Source organism: Haliotis asinina, chromosome 2, assembly GCF_037392515.1.
Source record: "Haliotis asinina isolate JCU_RB_2024 chromosome 2, JCU_Hal_asi_v2, whole genome shotgun sequence".
NCBI lineage: Eukaryota > Metazoa > Mollusca > Gastropoda > Lepetellida > Haliotidae > Haliotis > Haliotis asinina.
In genome coordinates, this window is record NC_090281.1 from 58,472,506 (window position 1) to 58,493,696 (window position 21,191).

Sequence of the window (21,191 nt, forward strand, 5' to 3'; positions counted from 1 at the left end):
TTCCTACAGCATGCTCAGTGGGCGTGAATTGTAATTCTATAGGTTTTTGTTCCTGCAGTAATTCAATGAGCTCAGATTTCCTCATACGAGAATAACCCTGCATTCCTCGATCACCAGCTTGTTTTCTAAGCTCTTTCCCAGTAGATGTCTTTTGATAAACCTAACAAATCTGGTAACTCGTGTTTCCTCATGTGAGAATAACCTTTAATGCCACGTTCACTTGCTTGTTTTTTTAATTCATTCACTGTAAACATGTTGCATGCACAGTGATTATATTATATGTGAAACAATTCTCTAAATAGTTGATTGTGTAACCTGATACTATAAGCTTGTAGGTCTCAGCGCGCACAGTTCAGCTGTGTATTGTTCGTACCCTATAAATTCACATCACTCAATAACATAAACACACACAATTCCAGATTCAGATGAAACACCACGTTAGTCTTCATTATTTAAAGATATTTCATATATTTCTAGGGCAGTCAGAAAATAACTTACAAAACAGGTGATAGATCAAACTTTATATTTTCCACATAAAGAAAAAGATACTGTTTTACCACACAAGATACTGTTTTCACAGACAAACAACTGTTAAAAATGGCACCCCTTTAGATAATCCTATTTTAAGAATTAAAATACATGAATTACCTAATTCATCTCAGTTTGCTGATTGGGTAAAATTATACGATAAAAGTAAACCAATTATTAAGAATGGTAAAATATCTGGTTATTATCCATTAGGGGAAAATGATAAAGACCCTGATCAGAATAATATTCATAGACTTCTTGTTAAAGGGTCAAAATATTTAAGGGTGGTTGATGTTCGTTCTTTATGTATTAATAGTACTGGTACTTCACTTGACGTTAAGTTACAAACTGCGATTGTAGAAAAGGGTGAAGATATACATAAAGATAATTTAGATGAATTACTAAATGATGAAACAGAAGGGAAGGTCACTGATAATGAATATTTAAATTGATATTATATATATCATGAGTTATATAGGGTGATCCAGAACCACTCACACTGCCCTTTTATCACTAATCGCAAACTTTTACATGGAAGATGAAAAGTGGTCCTGTTATGGAGTTTATAAATTAATATGGGTGAGGGAAGGATAGGTTATTATATTATGGATTATATAGGTTGAGCCAGAACAACCATTGTTTATACTACTCCTCGCAAACTGTTCCAGCGGTATTACTCTAGTGTCAAAATATTACACGACCACAGGAGAGTAATTAATTTCCGTAATAACCCTGGCTTTGCTTTCAGACACGCGTACAGACAACATCTTAGTTTGAGACAATGTGGGGAAGTTTGTCCAAATACTCCACGTCAAAACAAAAGGATGCGTTGGGCCTGTAGTATACCGCGATTGACAGATTCAGACGCTACACCTTTCATGTAAATAGAACATGAAGTTAGAAACGGATTCGGGATTGGGGATTCATACGGTACGGTCACCTAAGGTACTAGGCCGCCCTAGTAAACCTGGGTATCTTAAAAAGATGAACATCCAAACCTACATTTTGGGGGATCCAAATGCCGAAACCCGAATATGAAGAAAACTCAGACTTGAGGTTGAAACATGGGAAAATATAGGTCTTCATATTTTAAGATACCCTGATTTAGAGGGGCCCCTAGTGCGGCCCTATCTATGCGGAGTCTTTAGTAATATAATATGAGTCCTTAGTAATATAATAGTATGTAGCGGTGTTATAGTTGCATACTGTTACCCACATCTTTCAGGTACGAGAGAAAAACGTCTATATTTTGCTAGTTTTATCTTGGCCAAGCAACTATGAAGGATCATTATATCCATTTTCAATCGCAAGAAAGTTTTCTTGTTCAGGCCCTTTTGTTCATGTCCACTCTTTGTGTTTATAGTTTATCACTGTTGTATCCAGGATTGTCTGATCCTCTGTTGGAGTCGACTGGTGACATTTCCATCTCGTTATCTGCGTCGATGACGTGTCCAGCAGTGCCATAAACATTTGGACTGACTAGGTATCTCCCTGTGCGGTTTTCCTGGTTGGCAGGTCCCCAGCTGCTCTTTGGGGAGAAGGCTTTCCTCTGAATAGACAATAACGTTTCATGTGAATCATACGAACATGCTCGAGAGAGCAACAATTTTAGAATGAATATACTGATATACAGGTTCAACATTTAATGATTCATAATATACTACCAAGTATACATTTCAACAATATCACGAAGCAGAAATAGTGTTTACTCACTGCACACTTGTGAGGAATCAAATGCTGATTTTCGCCGTAATGAGCGAACACTTAAACCCTTGGGCCAATTTTGGCTACCATGGCGAAACTGAATACAACCGTAGGTGCTACACTTTGTGCTAGCAGTTTTTAGAGTTAAAATATTCACAAGTCTTGTATCATATAACATTTCTAACGATCGATCCTCATGACATCAATCTCCCTAAAGTCCTGCTCAGCTGCGATTATTTGAACTGAACTGGACTTATAGACTATCCGGCCTCAGTCAGCCGACATGATCATGATGAACTGGAATAAATGCAAGAAACCTGTAATATGCTGTATTCTAGATCATACCTCGAGAGTGAGTGAGTGAGTGAGTGAGTGAGTGAGTGAGTGAGTGAGTGAGTGGGTGGGTGGATGGGTGAGTGAGTGAGTGAGTGAGTGAGTGGGTGGGTGGATGGGTGAGTGAGTGAGTGGCCGACATGATCATGATGAACTGGAATAAATGCAAGAAACCTGTAACATTCTGTATTCTAGAGTGTTGCCAAGTACAATCGGTTAGATAATTTAAAAAGAGAAAGTGAATTGTGAATGATACGCTCAATTTCCCAGCTTAGGCACTTGATTGGATAAAAAGCCAGCCAAGGGAGGCTATAAAAATCATCTATAGGCATTCAGGGAAAAATGGAGATTTATCGGAACGTATAGATTAGAGATTATTGAGGATGCGCTTCACAAACTAAATTCGACCGATCGCCGTCATACAGGTGAACTATTGCTAAACAATGCTGCTGCAACTCAAACAACATACAACCCAAAACTTACAGGCCCTAGTTTGAAGATGTTGATCACTATAACCACAATGATAACGGCGACAGGAGCGGCGGCCATACACCAGCCAATCATCTCGACCCACGCCGGGAATTTGTAGTCGCCGTAGTTGGCGGGAGTATACTGAGTGGCCGACATGATCATGATGAACTGGAATAAATGCAAGAAACCTGTAACATGCTGTATTCTAGATCATACCCCCAGAGTGAGTGAGTGAGTGGGTGAGTGAGTGGGTGAGTGAGTGAGTGAGTGAGTGAGTGAGTGGCCGACATGATCATGATGAACTGGAATAAATGCAAGAAACCTGTAACATTCTGTATTCTAGATCATACCCCCAGAGTGAGTGAGTGAGTGAGTGAGTGGGTGAGTGAGTGAGTGAGTGAGTGAGTGAGTGAGTGAGTGAGTGGGTGGGTGGGTGGGTGGGTGGGTGGGTGAGTGAGTGAGTGAATGAGTGAATGGCCGACATGATCATGATAAACTGGAATAAATGCAAGAAACCTGTAACATGATGTATTCTAGATCATACCCCCAGAGTGAGTGAGTGAGTGAGTGAGTGGGTGGGTGGGTGAGTGAGTGGGTGAGTGAGTGAGTGAGTGAGTGAGTGAGTGAGTGAGTGGCCGACATGATCATGATGAACTGGAATAAATGCTAGAAACCTGTAACATTCTGTATTCTAGATCATACCCCCAGAGTGAGTGAGTGAGTGAGTGAGAGAGTGGGTGAGTGAGTGAGTGAGTGAGTGAGTGAGTGGGTGGGTGGGTGGGTGAGTGAGTGAGTGAGTGAGTGGCCGACATGATCATGATGAACTGGAATAAATGCAAGAAACCTGTAACATTCTGTATTCTAGATCATACCCCCAGAGTGAGTGAGTGAGTGAGTGAGTGAGTGGGTGGGTGGGTGAGTGAGTGAGTGAGTGAGTGGGTGAGTGAGTGAGTGAGTGAGTGAGTGAGTGAGTGAGTGGCCGACATGATCATGATGAACTGGAATAAATGCAAGAAACCTGTAACATTCTGTATTCTAGATCATATCTCCAGAGTGAGTGAGTGAGTCAGTGAGTGAGTGGGTGGGTGAGTGGGTGAGTGAGTGAGTGGGTGAGTGAGTGAGTGTGTGAGTGAGTGGCCGACATGATCATGATGAACTGGAATAAATGCAAGAAACCTGTAATATGCTGTATTCTAGATCATACCTCGAGAGTGAGTGAGTGAGTGAGTGAGTGGCCGACATGATCATGATGAACTGGAATAAATGCAAGAAACCTGTAACATTCTGTATTCTAGATCATATCTCCAGAGTGAGTGAGTGAGTGAGTGAGTGAGTGAGTGAGTGGGTGGGTGGATGGGTGAGTGAGTGAGTGAGTGAGTGGGTGGGTGGATGGGTGAGTGAGTGAGTGGCCGACATGATCATGATGAACTGGAATAAATGCAAGAAACCTGTAACATTCTGTATTCTAGATCATAACTCCAGAGTGAGTGAGTGAGTGAGTGGGTTGGGTGGGTGAGTGAGTGAGTAAGTGGGTGGGTGGGTGGGTGGGTGGGTGGGTGGGTGAGTGAGTGAGTGAGTGGGTGGGTGGGTAGGTGGGTGAGTGAGTGAGTGAGTGAGTGGGTTGGTGGATGGGTGAGTGAGTGAGTCAGTCAGTCAGTCAGTCAGTCAGTCAGTCAGTCACATCGTTACAATAACAATACATACTTTGATAATAACTTCATCCATTTTCAAGGCCACTAATAATAAAGGTTATTTATTCATTCTCGCAAAATTAAAATCCATATACTCATGACAATACCCATAAACTTTTATCAAGTATTTGAATTTCTTTTAATAAAATCAACGATTAAATGGAAAGGTACAGTATTGAAAACACCCTTTACTGTTATTCCATTGAAGTGCTTGTCATTTGTGATAGAATCATATCTCCAAAAGAAGTGAAATATCTTGTATTAATCATTGTTTCACTTAAAACACCTGTTTTCTTCCTCTCTGTTTTCCAGCACAAATGCTAGTACGTTTTTCCCATCCCAAAGTCGAAAGAGTCAGGCACCTAACTATCAGCACACAGATTCAGTGATCTATCGCGGCAACCACGAAAATGAAAGTCAGACAACTGGTTGTATCTGGTAGTATTTTGTGCTCGTAGACAGATCTGACGGGTCTAACTTGAGGGCTCAATGGTTGCGTTGGTTAAATGGTCAGGTTCCTGAAACTTGGTTCGAATCCGGGATTTGATTTAATGAAAAAAAAATTAAAACACACTATGATCTGCACCTTCCTGTGAATGTGCCAAAAATGTAAAAGACACAGTTCCAAAACAACAAGAAGCAGAAAATACATACGAGTAAGCTGAAGGGAGTCAGGAAGACCCAGTTGATGATCCAGTAGGCGTTGGGCTTGTGGCCAATCATCATTTTGATGTCCTCCATGAACTGTTTCACACCTGTACAAGGTAAGATTACAACTAAACGTTCTGTAATCGTTATCTTGTGATCGTACTTCAAAAATTCTTCAATATAGAATAGTATTCATCCCGAAACAGACTGATTAATAGTCTTGTGGATATTTTTGTAACCCTAAAAGTTCACACATTGGTGTAAGAAATAAACACATGAGGGCGGTTTCGTTAGGTTGTATTTTAATTAAGGCTGCGTTTAAATTCGGGCAAATCTATTTTCAAAAGTAACGAGAGAGGCAGGACTTTTTATTTAATTTATGACAGAAAAAAGTGACGAGGGAGGAGCACATCTTTTATGGTTCTTTTTCTCTCAAAAATACATCTTTGTACGTTTAGTACTCGTTCTTACAGACACTCATTCTTAGAGTGGACAAATGGATGATCGGGAGCCGGCCAAGTCGGTTTTTTATGAAATGGCAATAAAAAATTGTTACGGGCTCAAATAAAAGTGACGCGCCGATGCCCGAGAAACATTTCACTTTTTACATTTAGTCTAATATGGATGAACCACTGAAAGGGATCTTGTGACGAATCTGAAGCTTCTTGAGTATGTTTACTCGTTTTGAGGCTTGTCAATCCGGCCAGTAGTTGCTGGTGATCTACATTTCAATTGTAAATGTAAATTGTAAGCCATTGTATGTAGTGTAGTGTTGTCCGATCTCGGTTATATTGGCTCCACTGATATGAACAGATCTACTGTGTTGAGAGGAGTCGTGCTCCATCAGGTGGTCTACTCGTGTAAAGAGCAGTGGGCTAGCCTATGGATAAACCGTCCGCTGGTCACCTTGAAGACCCGGGTTTCATTGTCCACATGGGTACAATGTGTGAAGGTCATTTCTGATGTCCCCACCCGTTATATTGCTGGACCATTCTTAAAAGCGGTGTAAGAACTCACTCAAAGACTAAATGTCGCCACTACTCGGAAATAAGAACATGGAGTTATAAACAAAAGAATCCTGACCACGTTGTTAAGAATCGGCTCTATTCGTAGAACGACTAATTGTTCTACATTCTTTTGCTGTTCGGCATAATTTCTGTTGATGTAATTAAAACTTCTTCCTTGCTGGGAATAGGAATTATTTTGATCTTGAAGACATGGATTGGGTGAAAGTTGACAGTACTGATGTACTGTGTGGGCGGGTGACTTCTCCAGTTAACATAACCACATAAGGCGTTATTCGAAGTGGCACTTCTGTAATGCTCTTTTATTAAACAGTTAATGATGATGTCATAAAATGGTCATTGCATTTCGTCCTTTTGTCCAAACATTTATTGTGTGGCCTGGATGTCACATCAGAGCGTTCTCCACAGTGTTTAATACATTAAAGAGAGTGGCTGGAGATGATAGACAATTCAGACAGTACATACCGTATACATAGATGATACAGATGACCTCTGTCAGAGCTACCAGCATCAGGTTGTAGCTGCCACAGTACCAGTCCATCAGGGTCAACACATAGATACCACCCTTGGAGAAAAAGACCCAAATAATTCAAAAAACGTTTTTTGAAAAGGTATCAAGTGTATTTCAGATGAACCGAAGAGAAGATCCGGGTTATAATTGGTCACTCTTCATTAATGGGAACGTGTTATAACGTCTATTGCTAGTTTGACCCACCTTAGTGACCTGGGGCAAGCCGAGGATGAAGCCAGTCAGACAGCAAATGGCGGTGAAGCCTGTTTGGTGTGGACGGAAGAAACGAGGAAATATGTCTGTGATTCCACTGAACACGGTCGGTACTAGTACAAACTACTCAAAAAATGAAATTTATTTGTACATACACAGTTACCATATTTGATACAACAACCGATATGTCGAACGTACGACTATCTCGAAGTAAAATGGGGTCGATGTATTATGACAATAATATAATAATAATGGTCCATTTATCACGCATTGGGCATTGCTTCACGCACAATGCATACTCGAAGCGCCCAAACAATATGATTATTATTATATAACAAACACGGAGGACTGCTAAAACACCTGTTGTTTTTCTACGTGACTCCAGGCGAGTGACTTGTTTCCCACCTGTGTGTCAAGCCCGAGAGTCATGAGCATGAGGAAGAACAGGAAGGCCCAGAGCGGTGAGAGCGGAAGTTTCGCAATGCCTTCTGGGTAAGCAATGAAAGCGAGACCAGGACCTGAAACAAGAGGATTGAGAGTTTGATTTTCGGGTCCATCGACCACTTGATTTCTTCTCTCTGCTTTACCTTGCCCTGATTTTACAAAGACGTTATCAACGAGAAAGTCCAGCATTTCGCATTTTGTTTTCTCATAAACCTGTAAATCATATTGAAGGTACATTGTCCTGAATCTCTGAACATCAGACACCTTGGTCGACCACGTTCTGCACCTCCTGGTTGGTTGTGTAGGCCATGAATCCAAGGATGGAGAAGACGATGAAGCCTGCCAAAATACTCCCCAAACAGTTGACGATGCTGACTATAAGAGTATCACTGTAATCAGACAAAAGCCATAACGAAGCATGAACAGAAACATGGCTGTCCAATGGCACAACGAAGAGATCAGAAAACTACATTTCAAGAATATTTCAGCACATTAATTTATACTACATAAAATAGGCTGAGGAGTGGGTGTTTTAAGTTCCTTACTCTTTACATCCAATTAGATGTGGGTGTCAACGGGTGGAAGTGTATCCCGATAACGTCAAAACACGACAGGATACTTACTGTTCAAAGTTGTTCTTGAACTTGTTGTAGCTGGAAATGGTCAATAACCCACCGAATCCAGGACCTAGGGTGTAGACGACCTGAGTGGCTGCGTCTCCCCATACCTGCAAAATATACCACACTTTCTCCTTCTTGTATACACGTATCATATTCATATCTGTAACCAGAAAGGACCCTTTGTCTTAAAAAATAAAGTGTGTCATATAGTCAGTCACCAGTCCTGAAAAAGACGCTGTGTGGATGGTTGATCAGAAAAAGATCAATCTACTCTATGTCCTGAATATGTTTCGCACATAAAATCAAAAACATGAACTATAAAGACAAAAAAAAGAAGAAAGCAACCCCTAAAAACACATACCAATTTCATTATTTCATTACTTTTATAAATATTAGAATTAATTATCTGTTGGAATCCGTTGTCACATTAACGTTTCACTGAAGAACGATGATTCATAAAGTGAGCTGAGTTTTATGCCGCACTGGACAATATTACAGCTACATATGGCGGCAGTCTGTAAATTATCGAGTCGGGCCAGGCAATCTTCAACGGCATGATCATCGATCTGCGCAATTGGGAACCGATGACACTCTGTCAACCAAGTCAGCGAGTCTGACCACCTGATGCCGTTAGTCGCCTCTTACGACAAGCATAGTCGAGGAACGAGGGCTAAATCTAGGTTGCATTTCCACAGCAGCTAATGTGTATGTCGAATATCACTTGAATTCAGCTTCTCTTGTTGTCAGTTCGTGTAATTCTAACACATAATCACTTGCGAGTCCGATGATCCTCAACACTGTATATGTACTCCATGTACTGAATGGCATCATGCAAGCACTGTGGTCTATGATACCCGTCTCAAATGCATCTTCATGGAATAACTACCTATTATTATGGTTAGCAGCTACTGAACCTATGGCGCCCTTTACAAAGACTGTCCACCGGCATGCTGCAGGTCTGAGAGCAAGACGTCCAGTCAACAGACCACCACTGACCCCCCGGCACAAACAGGATCGTCTCAACTGGTGCACAGCAAGGCAGGGGTAGAACATTAGATCATAGCGGCGCATTCATTGGTCCGACGAAAGCCGTTTCCTCCTGCACGTTACAAACGGCCATGCACGTGTCTGGGGGTCAAGAGGAGCAGTTTATCTCCAGGGAAACATCCAGGAGGAGGTACCCTTTGGAGAAGGTAGTGTCACGGTGTGGGGTTGCTGTTCCTTTGACTGCAAGCTTGATCTGGTCATCATTCCTGGGAATCTTAATGGACAGAGATACCAGAATGAGATTCTGAATGAACATGTGGTGCCTCATTTTGACAACCACAATCTTGCAAGCCCACCTGTCTTCATGGACGACAATGCTGGATTTCATCGAGCCCATGCTGTTCGCCACTTTCTCAGGAACAATGCCATAGACACGATACCATGGCCAGCTCGAAGCCCTGACCTCAACCCCATGGAGAATCTGTGGGACATTCTGGGTCGCCAGGTCAAGCAGAGGGAACCTCCAGTCAATTCCCTGCAGGAATTGTCCCAGGCTTGGATGGAGGAGTGGAACAGAATACCACTGAGGAGGATGCGGAGGCTCATTGAGAGCATGAAACGTCGTGTCAGAGTGACCATTGCTGCCAGAGGTTGATACACAAGATATTGAAGACATTTCTCTGTGTGAAACTGTCCCATATAAGGTTCAGTTTCTATGCACATTCGATGTCTGGTGTTCATTTAATAACTGTGGGTGGCAATACTTTTCAGAGGCTTGTTCTGGCTTGTATTGTTGTCATGAAAAGATATTGCCTCAAACTCATGTATTACCATTTTTACAGGTGATTTGCCGATGAGAACTGTGAAAGATACCTAAAGATCACAGGTATCCCATTTAACGGCCTTTAAATACCATGTTCTTTCGCACAGTCATCTTTATGTACCACATCTTTCTTAAAATGTGGGTGGTACGTTACTTTTGATGAGGTGTATATTTCGGTATTCTGACTAAATCGATGGAGACACAAATACGAGAGTGGATTTGAGTAAGTTTGTCGCCTTGTAGTCCAGAGCCAGGAACCGGGTGGTTGGTGGTGCATTTCAGAACGTTCAAATAAGGGACTATACAGTTTTTTGTTTAAAATTTTGTATTAAATAAACTTGATAATATTTTGAAATGGCGGGGGCACCATTAGAGAGTAAAGCACTAATCACGTGTCAGTAAACTGAGCTAGAGTCATGCAGTACATTTTTGTAGGCATGCCGTTTCTAGGTGATGTAGATGGAAGTGTGAAGTTCAGCCTCAATCAGCCTGCATTTTACGAAACCGAAACGGACATTAAACGAACTGTCTTTTTGACTGTCTTCTTTGGACGTAAAACTGTTCTTGAGGTAGACAGAGCCGCTTTTAGTAATATCACGACCATGACAGCAGAAGTGGGAAATGGGCTTCACTCATTGTATCCAAGTGAGCAGAACTTCCGAAACTGTGAGAGATTTCCATGTATCAGATGAATTGATCCTCTTTGCTATTACGACTCTCTAGAGAATAGATCAATTACATGAAGTAATGTGTGGGATTTTTCTTCCACTGTTGCACCTCAAGTAAATCAATACAACAGCTCAAAATAAGACCACAAATACATGTAACCAGGACTTCACAATCACGACGCAGTGTGTTTACCTTGGCTTCTGTTAGCCTATGGATCTGCGGAGTCATGTAAAAAGCGATGCCTTTCTCGTATCCTGGCAACGTCAGGCCCCTCACCAACAGCACCAACATGATGACGTAGGGGAAGGTGGCGGTGAAATACACAATCTGAGAAGGAAACATGAGCCTGTAAATATCAACTGACACAGACACGAGATTAGTACAGGCACGAGATTAGTATAGACCTCAACATGTCATTTGGTCGTAAATCATTCGTAGTTTTCCACCCAGCAACCAACTCCTAGTCAAGTTTTGATAAAACCAATGAGCATGTGAGTGACGCTGAGACATAAGGCCAATACAAGCATAAACCGTTCCTCCACCGTCAGTGGCACACGCCTATAAGACATAAGTGACAGAAACAAACTTCTGGCTGTACATATCCTCCAGAGATTGAAAAACATGTGTTTGTGTTGTAGTACCTTGCCGGATGACTTGATTCCTTTCTTTAGACAGACGAAGATCAGGAGCCAAGAAACAAACAGACACACGGTGTTCTTCAGACTGAGCCCGCCCAAATCCTTAAACCCATCAGATTCATGGAGACGAAGTACATTGCGTCTAAAATATAGTCAGGGTCATTATAAACAAATAGTAATATTATAGCATCATTGCAACTGTGTCAGTGTTTAGCTGCTTTGTAATGCTAGAACCAGCTGAAAGCCTTATTTTCGATTCTTGGGTCAGAGATAAAATTAGTTCAGATATCGGAGGACAAACAACTAAGATTTTTCCACCAGAAGTATAAACTATTCTTACTCCCAGTACTCTTCGCTGGCTGTGGTGTATTTGATGTGGCATATCTTGGTAACGTCGTCTTGGATCATGGTGGAGTTGAGGTCGTCGGTGCTGTTGAAAGTGGCGTTGTAGAAGTCGGATATGTTGCTGAGGAGACCATCCACACATGGTCGTTTGTACAGTATGTCTGTAAAACGGGGAAGAATAATGATAAATTTGGAGTAGTGATAAAACGACTGCCTTGAGAACGAATTCGAAGTATTGTGACAAGTATTCACGGAACTAGACGCCTGTGCTCTCAGACATCTGTGACAAGAAGTGTTTAATGATGCCTTGAACAGCGAGGTATATTTGTTTTCAAAGAGTGGTTCTCGCAAAGCATATATTGTAGAGCTATTTTCTGTATAGCAGAGCAGGCTTGAAGGTCGAGTTATGCCCTATCTCGTGTATGGACATATTACAGTTCTTTGGAAAGCCTATTGTATGTAGATTGTGATTTGTCCTGATGCCGTGGCCAAAAGCGGTGAAATATCTTCGAAATAAATGTCACAGGACACCGTATTTTGTTTTCACCCAAATCAGAAATATGGGAACTGATCATTAATAATATGTAATGCTCTCCTAGTAGCACGTTTGTATTATCTGACAACATGGACTGTTAATAGTGTTGTTGGGATATGTGGAATTTCTGCTCATTTACCTACAGCATAATACTGCTGTCATTCTCTTCCCACAGACGTTAGTCCTGTGATATCTTCATATGCAGAATGATATGACAGGAGTAACGTCTTTGGGAAGAGGATGTACTGATGTCTGAACCTTTCATAACAGTCATTGAATGATTTAATGTTAACATAATTGACGGAAATTAAATCTACTGATTTCAGATTCTGAATATCTTCTTTATTTTATTTCAACAACTGACTGAAGTTTCCGCGATCTTCGCCATCCCAGTTCTTGTGTTCGTTTCCAGAGGAAAAATATTTCTTCGAGCCTAGAATAGCTGCAAAACTGCTGTTGCAGCTTAATAGAACATTTACTGACTCACAGGAAATCCAAAAAATCTTGATATCTGTTACTGCTAGTTCTGTTAGATCTATTACATACCGCTACTGTCTCTTATTTCTCTACTAGTGTTACTTGGTGGAGTCGTAAATCTGAACTGTATCTCCACATTTTATGTTTAAGTGCGCGGGTATGAGCTGCTTTCACAATTTTGTACTATCACGGGATGGTAAGTTGGACCGGCGTAGAGAACGCGTTTACGAGGAGAAGGCGGTGCTCGGCTATGAGCAAAGCCATTTTGTTTGTGAAAGGGAGAACAGATGTAGGCTAGTGCACGTGCGTACCTTCACACGTCTTGCTCACAAGACTCTCACTTGATCGGTGTAGCAAATAGATAATATTCGAACAACCTGGGGCCCCTTCGTTCACAAGGGCAGGCGCCAGAGAGCACATTCATGCATAATAATATAGGTCAATTGTCAGGTCGAGGTTCAACGTATCCTTGTTTGCCAGTAGTTTTAAGGTATTCGTACACTTACTCAACAGTGTCATTGTTTTGTTTTCTTCGGTCATAGACGACAAATCTGGATACGGGTCTGTCCTGCAAGAGTTTGTGTTCCAGGAATTACCACATGACCCCCAAGGAACTGTGGTGTCGAGGTTGACGAAGCTGACACACATGTAGTAGACGGCGTACATGATGACGACGTTATAATATATGGAAGCCATGGCACTGATGATCACCATAGCAACCCCAACACCTGAAACCAGTATTAGATAAAACGCAGCTGTTGACAATAAATCTGTATATGTTCATCTATATTGTATCGGGAAGACGGGGTGGTCGACGTTCGTCCAGCCGAAGACCCCGGTTCGACTGCCCACAGGGATACAGCGTGTGAAACCCAATGTATTGCTGAATGTTGTTAAATGCGACGTAAAGCTGCATTCATTCACGTTTGCAATGTAGACTGTATCAATGGACGAGCGAACACTTTAACCTTTAAGCTATCCCACCGCCCCTGAATAAATAGAGCAGTGGAAGAGCAAAGGGAAGTTTGATAATATTTTCGAATGAGACGTGCTTTTCAATTCTAAGATAGATTTAGTGAGCACAGGTAGGTCACTCAAAATATAATAGTGCTTCAGATGTCTGTAGAGCCCTCTATATATGAAGTACAGATGTTCCATAAATGTTTATGAACAAACCATGGAATGCAGGAGAGAGCTTCCACACAGTGATCGGTCCCTCAGAGGCAAACTGGCCAAGAGCCAGCTCCATGAAGAGCATCGGCATCCCCACCACCACCAGCATTATCGTGTAAGGGATGAGGAACGTGGCTGCAAACAAACTGAACGAAGTACTAGCACGCACTGGTATCATTGCATGTGCCACACTTCTGAAATGTAGTTTAAGTTTTAAAACAATTGTTATTATTATTTTTATTGATAATGTATAATTATGATGTAGGTTAAACTCCTTTTCGTCTTTGTTAGTCATTAGTTCTTGAGAGGTCTGATTCAAACCACCCAGGTTACCGATAAACTACAATCTGGGTGAAAATGATACCGATGAATCAAACTCCAAGTCTGTTCATGATCAACCATTTATTTTAAAGCAGAATGTAGTGGAAACATTAGACAATCTTTGGAATTGTTTTTATTGACGAGTGCGACGTTAAAAAAATAAACACACAACACTATTGACAACTCGTCCCCTGTGGTGATATGTCTTGATAATCCTACACATACATAAATCCATCTAGGGTAACTACGGTAGTTGTATACATTTTTATGCGCTCTTGCATTGTAAACTTTATGATTCGGTCTCGAATCGTGGTAGACAGCACCCTGTATTACGAGTATGCTGTACTTGGTAAATAATTTATGTTCCTTTAAGCGAAGCGAAAAAGAACATAACATCACCTTTGTGAAGGCATCTTGAAACGCGAGTCGTTGCTGAGTGAGTGAGTGAGGGTGTGAGGGAGGGTGGAAGAGGGAGGGTGGAAGAGGGAGGGAGGGGTGTATTGCACAACGGCGCATCAAGAATACTACAGCTATTTGCGGCGAGGAGTAAGGAGTAATGTATAGAGTGATATCCAGGAACATGCATTTGATGCACAAACCATGTTTGCCTGCAAATTCTTTTACAGGCGAAGGAGCAGCCCGTCAATACATACCTCCTCCATTCCTGTAGCAGAGGTAGGGGAACCTCCAGACGGTGCCAAGACTGACAGAGTACCCCACACAGGACAGCAGGAATTGGAATTTGTTTCCCCAGGATTCCCTCTCTTCAACCCTCTCATTCTAGTGAATAAATAATTCGGGAATAACTGTAGAAAGAGGTACACATTGTGAAACCAGGTACGCTGAAGGGGAATCATGAATTATGCTGAATAAACAGTAGGGTTGAGTAGACGATAGACGGGATTCATATGTCTATCACTGACAACAGTTTGTGTTTCTGTTTCAGCTATATGTATATTACCATAACGTGAATATAACTGAGTGTTGCATGATAAACTTGTTCACCATATCTTATATCTGGGATTACACTTTCCCGGTTAAGTGCAGATTCTAGAGATTATGTTACGTCGAAACCCATCCACACGTCGAACCCTCATTCTCAGGCGCAATTGTGTTTTCCGCGCTCTATATGAAAACGGCTTCCCTAAAGTGCCAAGCCTGGTTCCACTACCTCGATTCAGAGTTCAACCCCACATATCTGCAGCTAAAATTGATCTGGATATCAAAGCATCTTAACGGCTTGTTTTCTCCACCCTGGCAGATGGTGAAGTAACAGATCTATCTCATCCTCACTGGACTCAAAAGTCAAAAACAAACCCTTTTGTGTTCCAACAGGAATATAACCAGCCACATTCCAAGTGCAACACCCACTGATCCAATTTCACAGACGGATCCAAGTATGATGGCCAAGTTGCCAGTGCTACAGTCACTGGATCCAAGACTGTCTCCTCTCAACTCCCAGACAGCAGTTCTTCACAGCTTCACTATATCAAACACCAGAACCATTCGAAACACTTCATCGTTATTTCAGATTCGTTATCTTGCATTTAAACACTTCAGAATGTTACTTCAAGTCACCATATCATCCTAAACACTTTAGAACATTACAGCGAGCTTTCTACTGGCCAATGTGATATCGTCCTCTGCTGGATGCCAGAACTCGTCAGCATTGCAGGTAACACAAAGGCTGATGTTGACGCTCTTTACAAGCCCCTATCTCCACTACTGATCCCGTAAAGTGACTTCAAACCCACGAACAAAAGTTCTACTGCAAAACGGTGGGACACCCAGGTAGGAAGAAATAAACTTTCTGAAATGAAGCCAGCTATTGGATATAGCTGCATGGGTTGTCAGCCAAGCCGTTTTACTCATGACTATCTGTTGAAAACAGATGGGGTGGACCTCCCATATGTGTCTCTTACGATGACGTGTTCACCATTAAGCATATTTTGCTTGACTGTGTGGACTTTTCGACAGCAAGGAACTCCCATTATGTTGCGAAAAAATTGTTTTCCCGAGTGAGCTGACCTGTATCATAAATTGTAGTTTTGTAAAGAGAATAACGATTTTTTTGCTTTTGAAATTTTTGAATGGTGATGGTGTGTTGTATTTAGACAATTTGGCAGTATTCCACCATTTCAGAACGCGATCTAAATGATTAGGTATCTTTCATACACACTTGGCTACTTCATAGAGGGAAGTATCGGGGAAAGGGGTAATCCAGTACAACCTCATGTCAAGTAACAGTATCCAGTACACTTTTAAATTATCAAACATTTTTTTGGGGGGTTACGTATTTCTGTAAGTCGTTCACGTGTTTTTCGTCCCCCACACAGTGACACTCTTCTGTTGATGTGTTAGATGCACGGGGTACACCTGTTATTTGCCGTTCAAGCGCAAGGTATAATTTCCAATGCATAATAAGGTTGCTAATTCATATTGCCTACAGTGGCTGCAAAACGATTTGACACAATAACACACTCACATACACTTGACATAGAAGGCCAGTGAATGTGAAATCCCTTAATCCAAGATCAGAGCCTCAGTTTCTTCTGATAATTGTCATACGAAGAACAGAACTCAGCTCAAAAGAAGTCTGTGTACGGTTCACTGTACAATAACAAGGGTGTCTATTGTATGTCTTAAATGGGGAACACATTCATGCCCCAACATCTCAGCTGTGTCGTCTTCCTTTTAGTCTCTGAGAGCAGCTGCAGCAATCCTCGCAATGGAGTCCATTTCACTCCGAAAATATGTCTGAGTAAAAATAAGATAATTCGACGGGTGTTTTCATTTTATTTTCATACCATTTTCAACCAGGATTTATATACACACGTGAAATTATATACACACGTGAGAATCTTCATAAGGTTCATTCATTTGTTGTTGGTGGTTTATAAAACAAGGTTGGATAATTGGTGGTCTCGGGATATTCTCTCACCTGATTTCTTCATCACCAACGATAGATGTTTACACTTGGACCCTCTTAGCTTAAAAGGTGCTCGGTTACCCCTCCTGTCTAATCTCATGTAACGTACCTATCTGAACGTGTATATCCCTTACGATGCAAGTAAGATGAACCATCTAGTGGGACATGATTCACAATATCTCGCACTTACATCTCACAATATCTCTTACAATATTCAGCTTCATGCATTCAAATATAAACATTTTTGCTGTGGTTATGATAAATCCCAAATCCAAATTTCAAATTTTGCATCAAATTCTCCATGGACAAGGTTCTCCTACTGATGTTTCCTAAATAAACAAAAGCCATTGTTACAGAATTTCAACAATTTCCACTGTTTTTCCAAAATTGATAGAAACTAATTCCAAGTAATAGTTTTCAAAGCTTCGAAACAGATACCATGCTCAAGTGATCGGTTAAATATTTGTACAATATTTCTGTGAAGAAAATGACGTTTTCATGAGATGTATTAACCTACACCTTCTTGGCTTGTCTACTGATTAACATTCGTTGAATAAATGCTTAAGTATATATAAATAATATACATGATTCTATACGCACAATGTTAGATTAATCGATTGTATGGCTCGCTTGTATTTTCATTTCATTGAAATCTCTGCTTGAGAAGCTGTTTTTTATGTTGACGGGAAATCATCAGAAACGGATAATACAGACAACAATTTTGTTCATGCATGATGATCATAAAATAAATACACAAGTATACATAAGTCATAGATAGTATTCTGCTCCGATGTGAATACTTACAATGTCACGTTAATGGGTTAACTAATGCCCAATTTTATCGTGTTAATAAACATTCGTGACGATTGCTTTACACACCTGCTTTGTTACTTGTTTGTTGTACTTGTAATGGGTTAACTGATGCCCAATTTTAAATTGTTAATAAACATTCGTGACAATTGCTTTATACCCCTGCTTTGTTACTTGTTTGTTGTACTTGTAGTGGGTTAACTAATGCCCAATTGTATCATGTTAATAAACATTCGTGACGATTACTTTATACACCTGCTTTGTTACTTGTTTGTTGTACTTGTAATGGTTTAACTAATGCCCAATTTTATCGTGTTAATAAACATTCGTGACAATTGCTTTATACCCCTGCTTTGTTACTTGTTTGTTGTACTTGTAGTGGGTTAACTAATGCCCGATTGTATCATGTTAATAAACATTCGTGACAATTGCTTTATACACCTGCTTTGTTACTTGTTTGTTGTACTTGTAATGGGTTAACTAATGCCCGATTGTATCATGTTAATAAACATTCGTGACGATTGCTTTATACACCTGCTTTGTTACTTGTTTGTTGTACTTGTAATGGGTTAACTAATGCCCGATTGTATCATGTTAATAAACATTCGTGACAATTGCTTTATACACCTGCTTTGTTACTTGTTTGTTGTACTTGTAGTGGGTTAACTAATGCCCAATTTTATCGTGTTAATAAACATTCGTGACAATTGCTTTATACACCTGCTTTGTTACTTGTTTGTTGTACTTGTAGTGGGTTAACTAATGCCCAATTTTATCGTGTTAATAAACATTCGTGACGATTACTTTATACACCTGCTTTGTTACTTGTTTGTTGTACTTGTAATGGGTTAACTAATGCCCGATTGTATCATGTTAATAAACATTCGTGACAATTGCTTTATACACCTGCTTTGTTACTTGTTTGTTGTACTTGTAATGGGTTAACTAATGTCCAATTTTATCATGTTAATAAACATTCGTGACAATTGCTTTATACCCCTGCTTTGTTACTTGTTTGTTGTACTTGTAGTGGGTTAACTAATGCCCGATTGTATCATGTTAATAAACATTCGTGACGATTGCTTTATACACCTGCTTTGTTACTTGTTTGTTGTACTTGTAATGGGTTAACTGATGCCCGATTGTATATTAATAAACATTCGTGACAATTGCTTTATAGACATGCTTTGTTGTTTGAACAAGAAGATAACAACACTGCAACACCTCTCTTCATGCATAATAATCATTAACGACAAAGACGTGAATATACCGCTTGATAAGTAGCACATTCTAAATGATCATACTTCTATTTTATCAGGTTGTCTAATATGTGAAAAGTTGTTTTTCCCAAACTGTTTACCTCGTTTTCCATCGTGTACCTCTCCCGTGTGAATGGTGGCATGATTTGCTGGAAGCACGAGTCCCTTCAGAGTTCGTTCAGAACGTCACCAACATGAATGTCATTAACTAGGGTAATGGACTTCTTATGATTTTAAAACAATGCGGATTTGTCAAAAGGTAGTGTTAGTGTTAAACTTAGTGTTTATGCATGTACATTTTCAAATCTGTACTGAATACACTCTGTCGTGTCTGTATCTGTATCTATCATGTAAAAACAACACCCCTCTTTCAAACCGCCAATGCATTGATTGATTGCTCATTATTGCCTAACGAAATTACTTTTTTAAAAAGAATGACGCACATTATGCAGTTAGTTGCCAGGTGTGCTATCTTGGGTGACCAATGAGACTATACAGCAATGTAAAAAAACCTGAAACGATAATCAGGTTTTCGTATATTAGACTGTCAAAAGACACATCACTTGGAAAATCTGCAGATGAATTATATATCACTCGTTTTTGTGGATATTGATGGATACATTCCTCGAACAAGATAATAGCCTGACATTGCTTCTATAACTTTAATTTGTTTTAATTTTAATATTTGCATTTTGTTTTTATTAATTTGTCGTAGCTCTCAACATAATCATTGTTTTCGTCGTGAAGTGTAATGATACAGACGACATACACTAGGGCGTGCGTGCGAATTATGGTTCATATAGGCAAACTGTAAAATGTCTAGATATTACATTCGTGTTATATATTCGCAGATCGCTTCTTTTTGTTAAGTTTCAAAATGCATACAAGTATGATTATAAAGTAATTAGGATTGTGAGACCAAATATATAGACGTGTATTGACAAGTGTGGTGACGGCGAGAAATCAACAAAATGACGAGCTTCCTACACATGTTCTATACAACTACCTGAAAATCGTTCCTTCTATGACGTCACTGCAGGGCTCTGGTGACAGAGTCACGTAACATGTCTGTTATGGTGGCTGGTTTGGGCCATGGCTTTCTCGCCTTAAAATTTGTAGGCGAGAAAGCGATAACATGAGACGAGAAAGCGATAGCACAAGACGAGAAAGCGATAAAGCGAGAAAACAATAGAGCGAGAAAGCCATACACCCAGTCGATAAAGCGATAGACCGATAAAGCGATAGAGCGAGAAAGCGAAATTTACCTTAACTTTGCCCTGTCTGCGCATGTCGTCTTGCCTGCGTATTGACTTAATCCATTAGGAAGCTGAATCACCATTTGTTTTAGTCGCATGGAATAAAATGCATATGCTCTCAAATTCTATGGCTATTTTGAAAATAATATTTTAACTTGACTAGCCAATAATCCAACAATATCTCCAGAAACCAAGAGTGTTTTTGTTGAAATAAATAAGTGTTTTGAAAGTCTGTGAAAAGTTTAACAAGGCCTGCATAAATTCCTGGCTTACATTTCTCTATTGTCATTTCCCTTGTTAAATGCCACCATTGTTATCTCATCACTCATGCCTGGATGAACTACCCCTCGCTTCCATTTGCCCATCCACCCTACCAGTTTAGCGCTAATTAACTATCGGCTTTCCTTGTTATCTTATCACGGTTGTTCCAAATGTTCGTATATAGCTTTCCGTTTCATAGTTTCTTCATACACCCGACGAAAGAAATAAAAATATATTCCGTAACATCAAGTTCCACAAATACACAAGTATTTCTCTATAGTTTACTAGGATTTTTTATTCCCTGGGCTAAAGCTACACCTTTGCCGTGACGCCATAAAGAAGAGTATCAGAAAATGAGATAATACCCCGCAAAGCCTTAACAACCAGTACCTTCCATACTCCCCATTTTACCGGGGAACAAGATCGGTGTTACATTAGTCTTCAGCAACTGATGCTTGTTGTAAGAGGTGACAAACGGGATCAGGTAGTCATTCTCGCTGACACATGTCATCGTAACCCA

General features: G+C 40.4%; 1 protein-coding gene across 1 annotated transcript; it reads right to left on the reverse strand.

Moving 5' to 3' along the window:
- Positions 1-1,885: 1,885 nt before the first annotated feature.
- On the reverse strand, positions 1,886-19,267 carry LOC137271915 (sodium- and chloride-dependent glycine transporter 2-like). The gene is made up of 15 exons (XM_067804299.1): positions 19,256-19,267; positions 14,810-14,936; positions 13,839-13,970; positions 13,169-13,390; positions 11,646-11,811; positions 11,309-11,447; positions 10,860-10,994; positions 8,192-8,295; positions 7,833-7,957; positions 7,530-7,642; positions 7,116-7,247; positions 6,866-6,965; positions 5,382-5,482; positions 3,049-3,204; positions 1,886-2,077 (listed from the first exon to the last, which is right to left on the reverse strand). Exons 1-15 carry the CDS (start codon positions 19,265-19,267, stop codon positions 1,886-1,888), a joined length of 1,956 nt encoding a protein of 651 aa, XP_067660400.1.
- Positions 19,268-21,191: the final 1,924 nt, after the last annotated feature.

What these genes read in the sequence shown, in the direction of transcription:
- LOC137271915 (XM_067804299.1), bottom strand. An exon ending in TTCAAGAACAACTTTGAACA is followed by an intron (nt 7,958 to 8,191) that starts GTAAGTATCCTG and finishes GTCTGATTACAG; the next exon opens with TGATACTCTTATAGTCAGCA. An exon ending in ACATCTTCAAACTAGGGCCT is followed by an intron (nt 2,078 to 3,048) that starts GTAAGTTTTGGG and finishes TTGTCTATTCAG; the next exon opens with AGGAAAGCCTTCTCCCCAAA.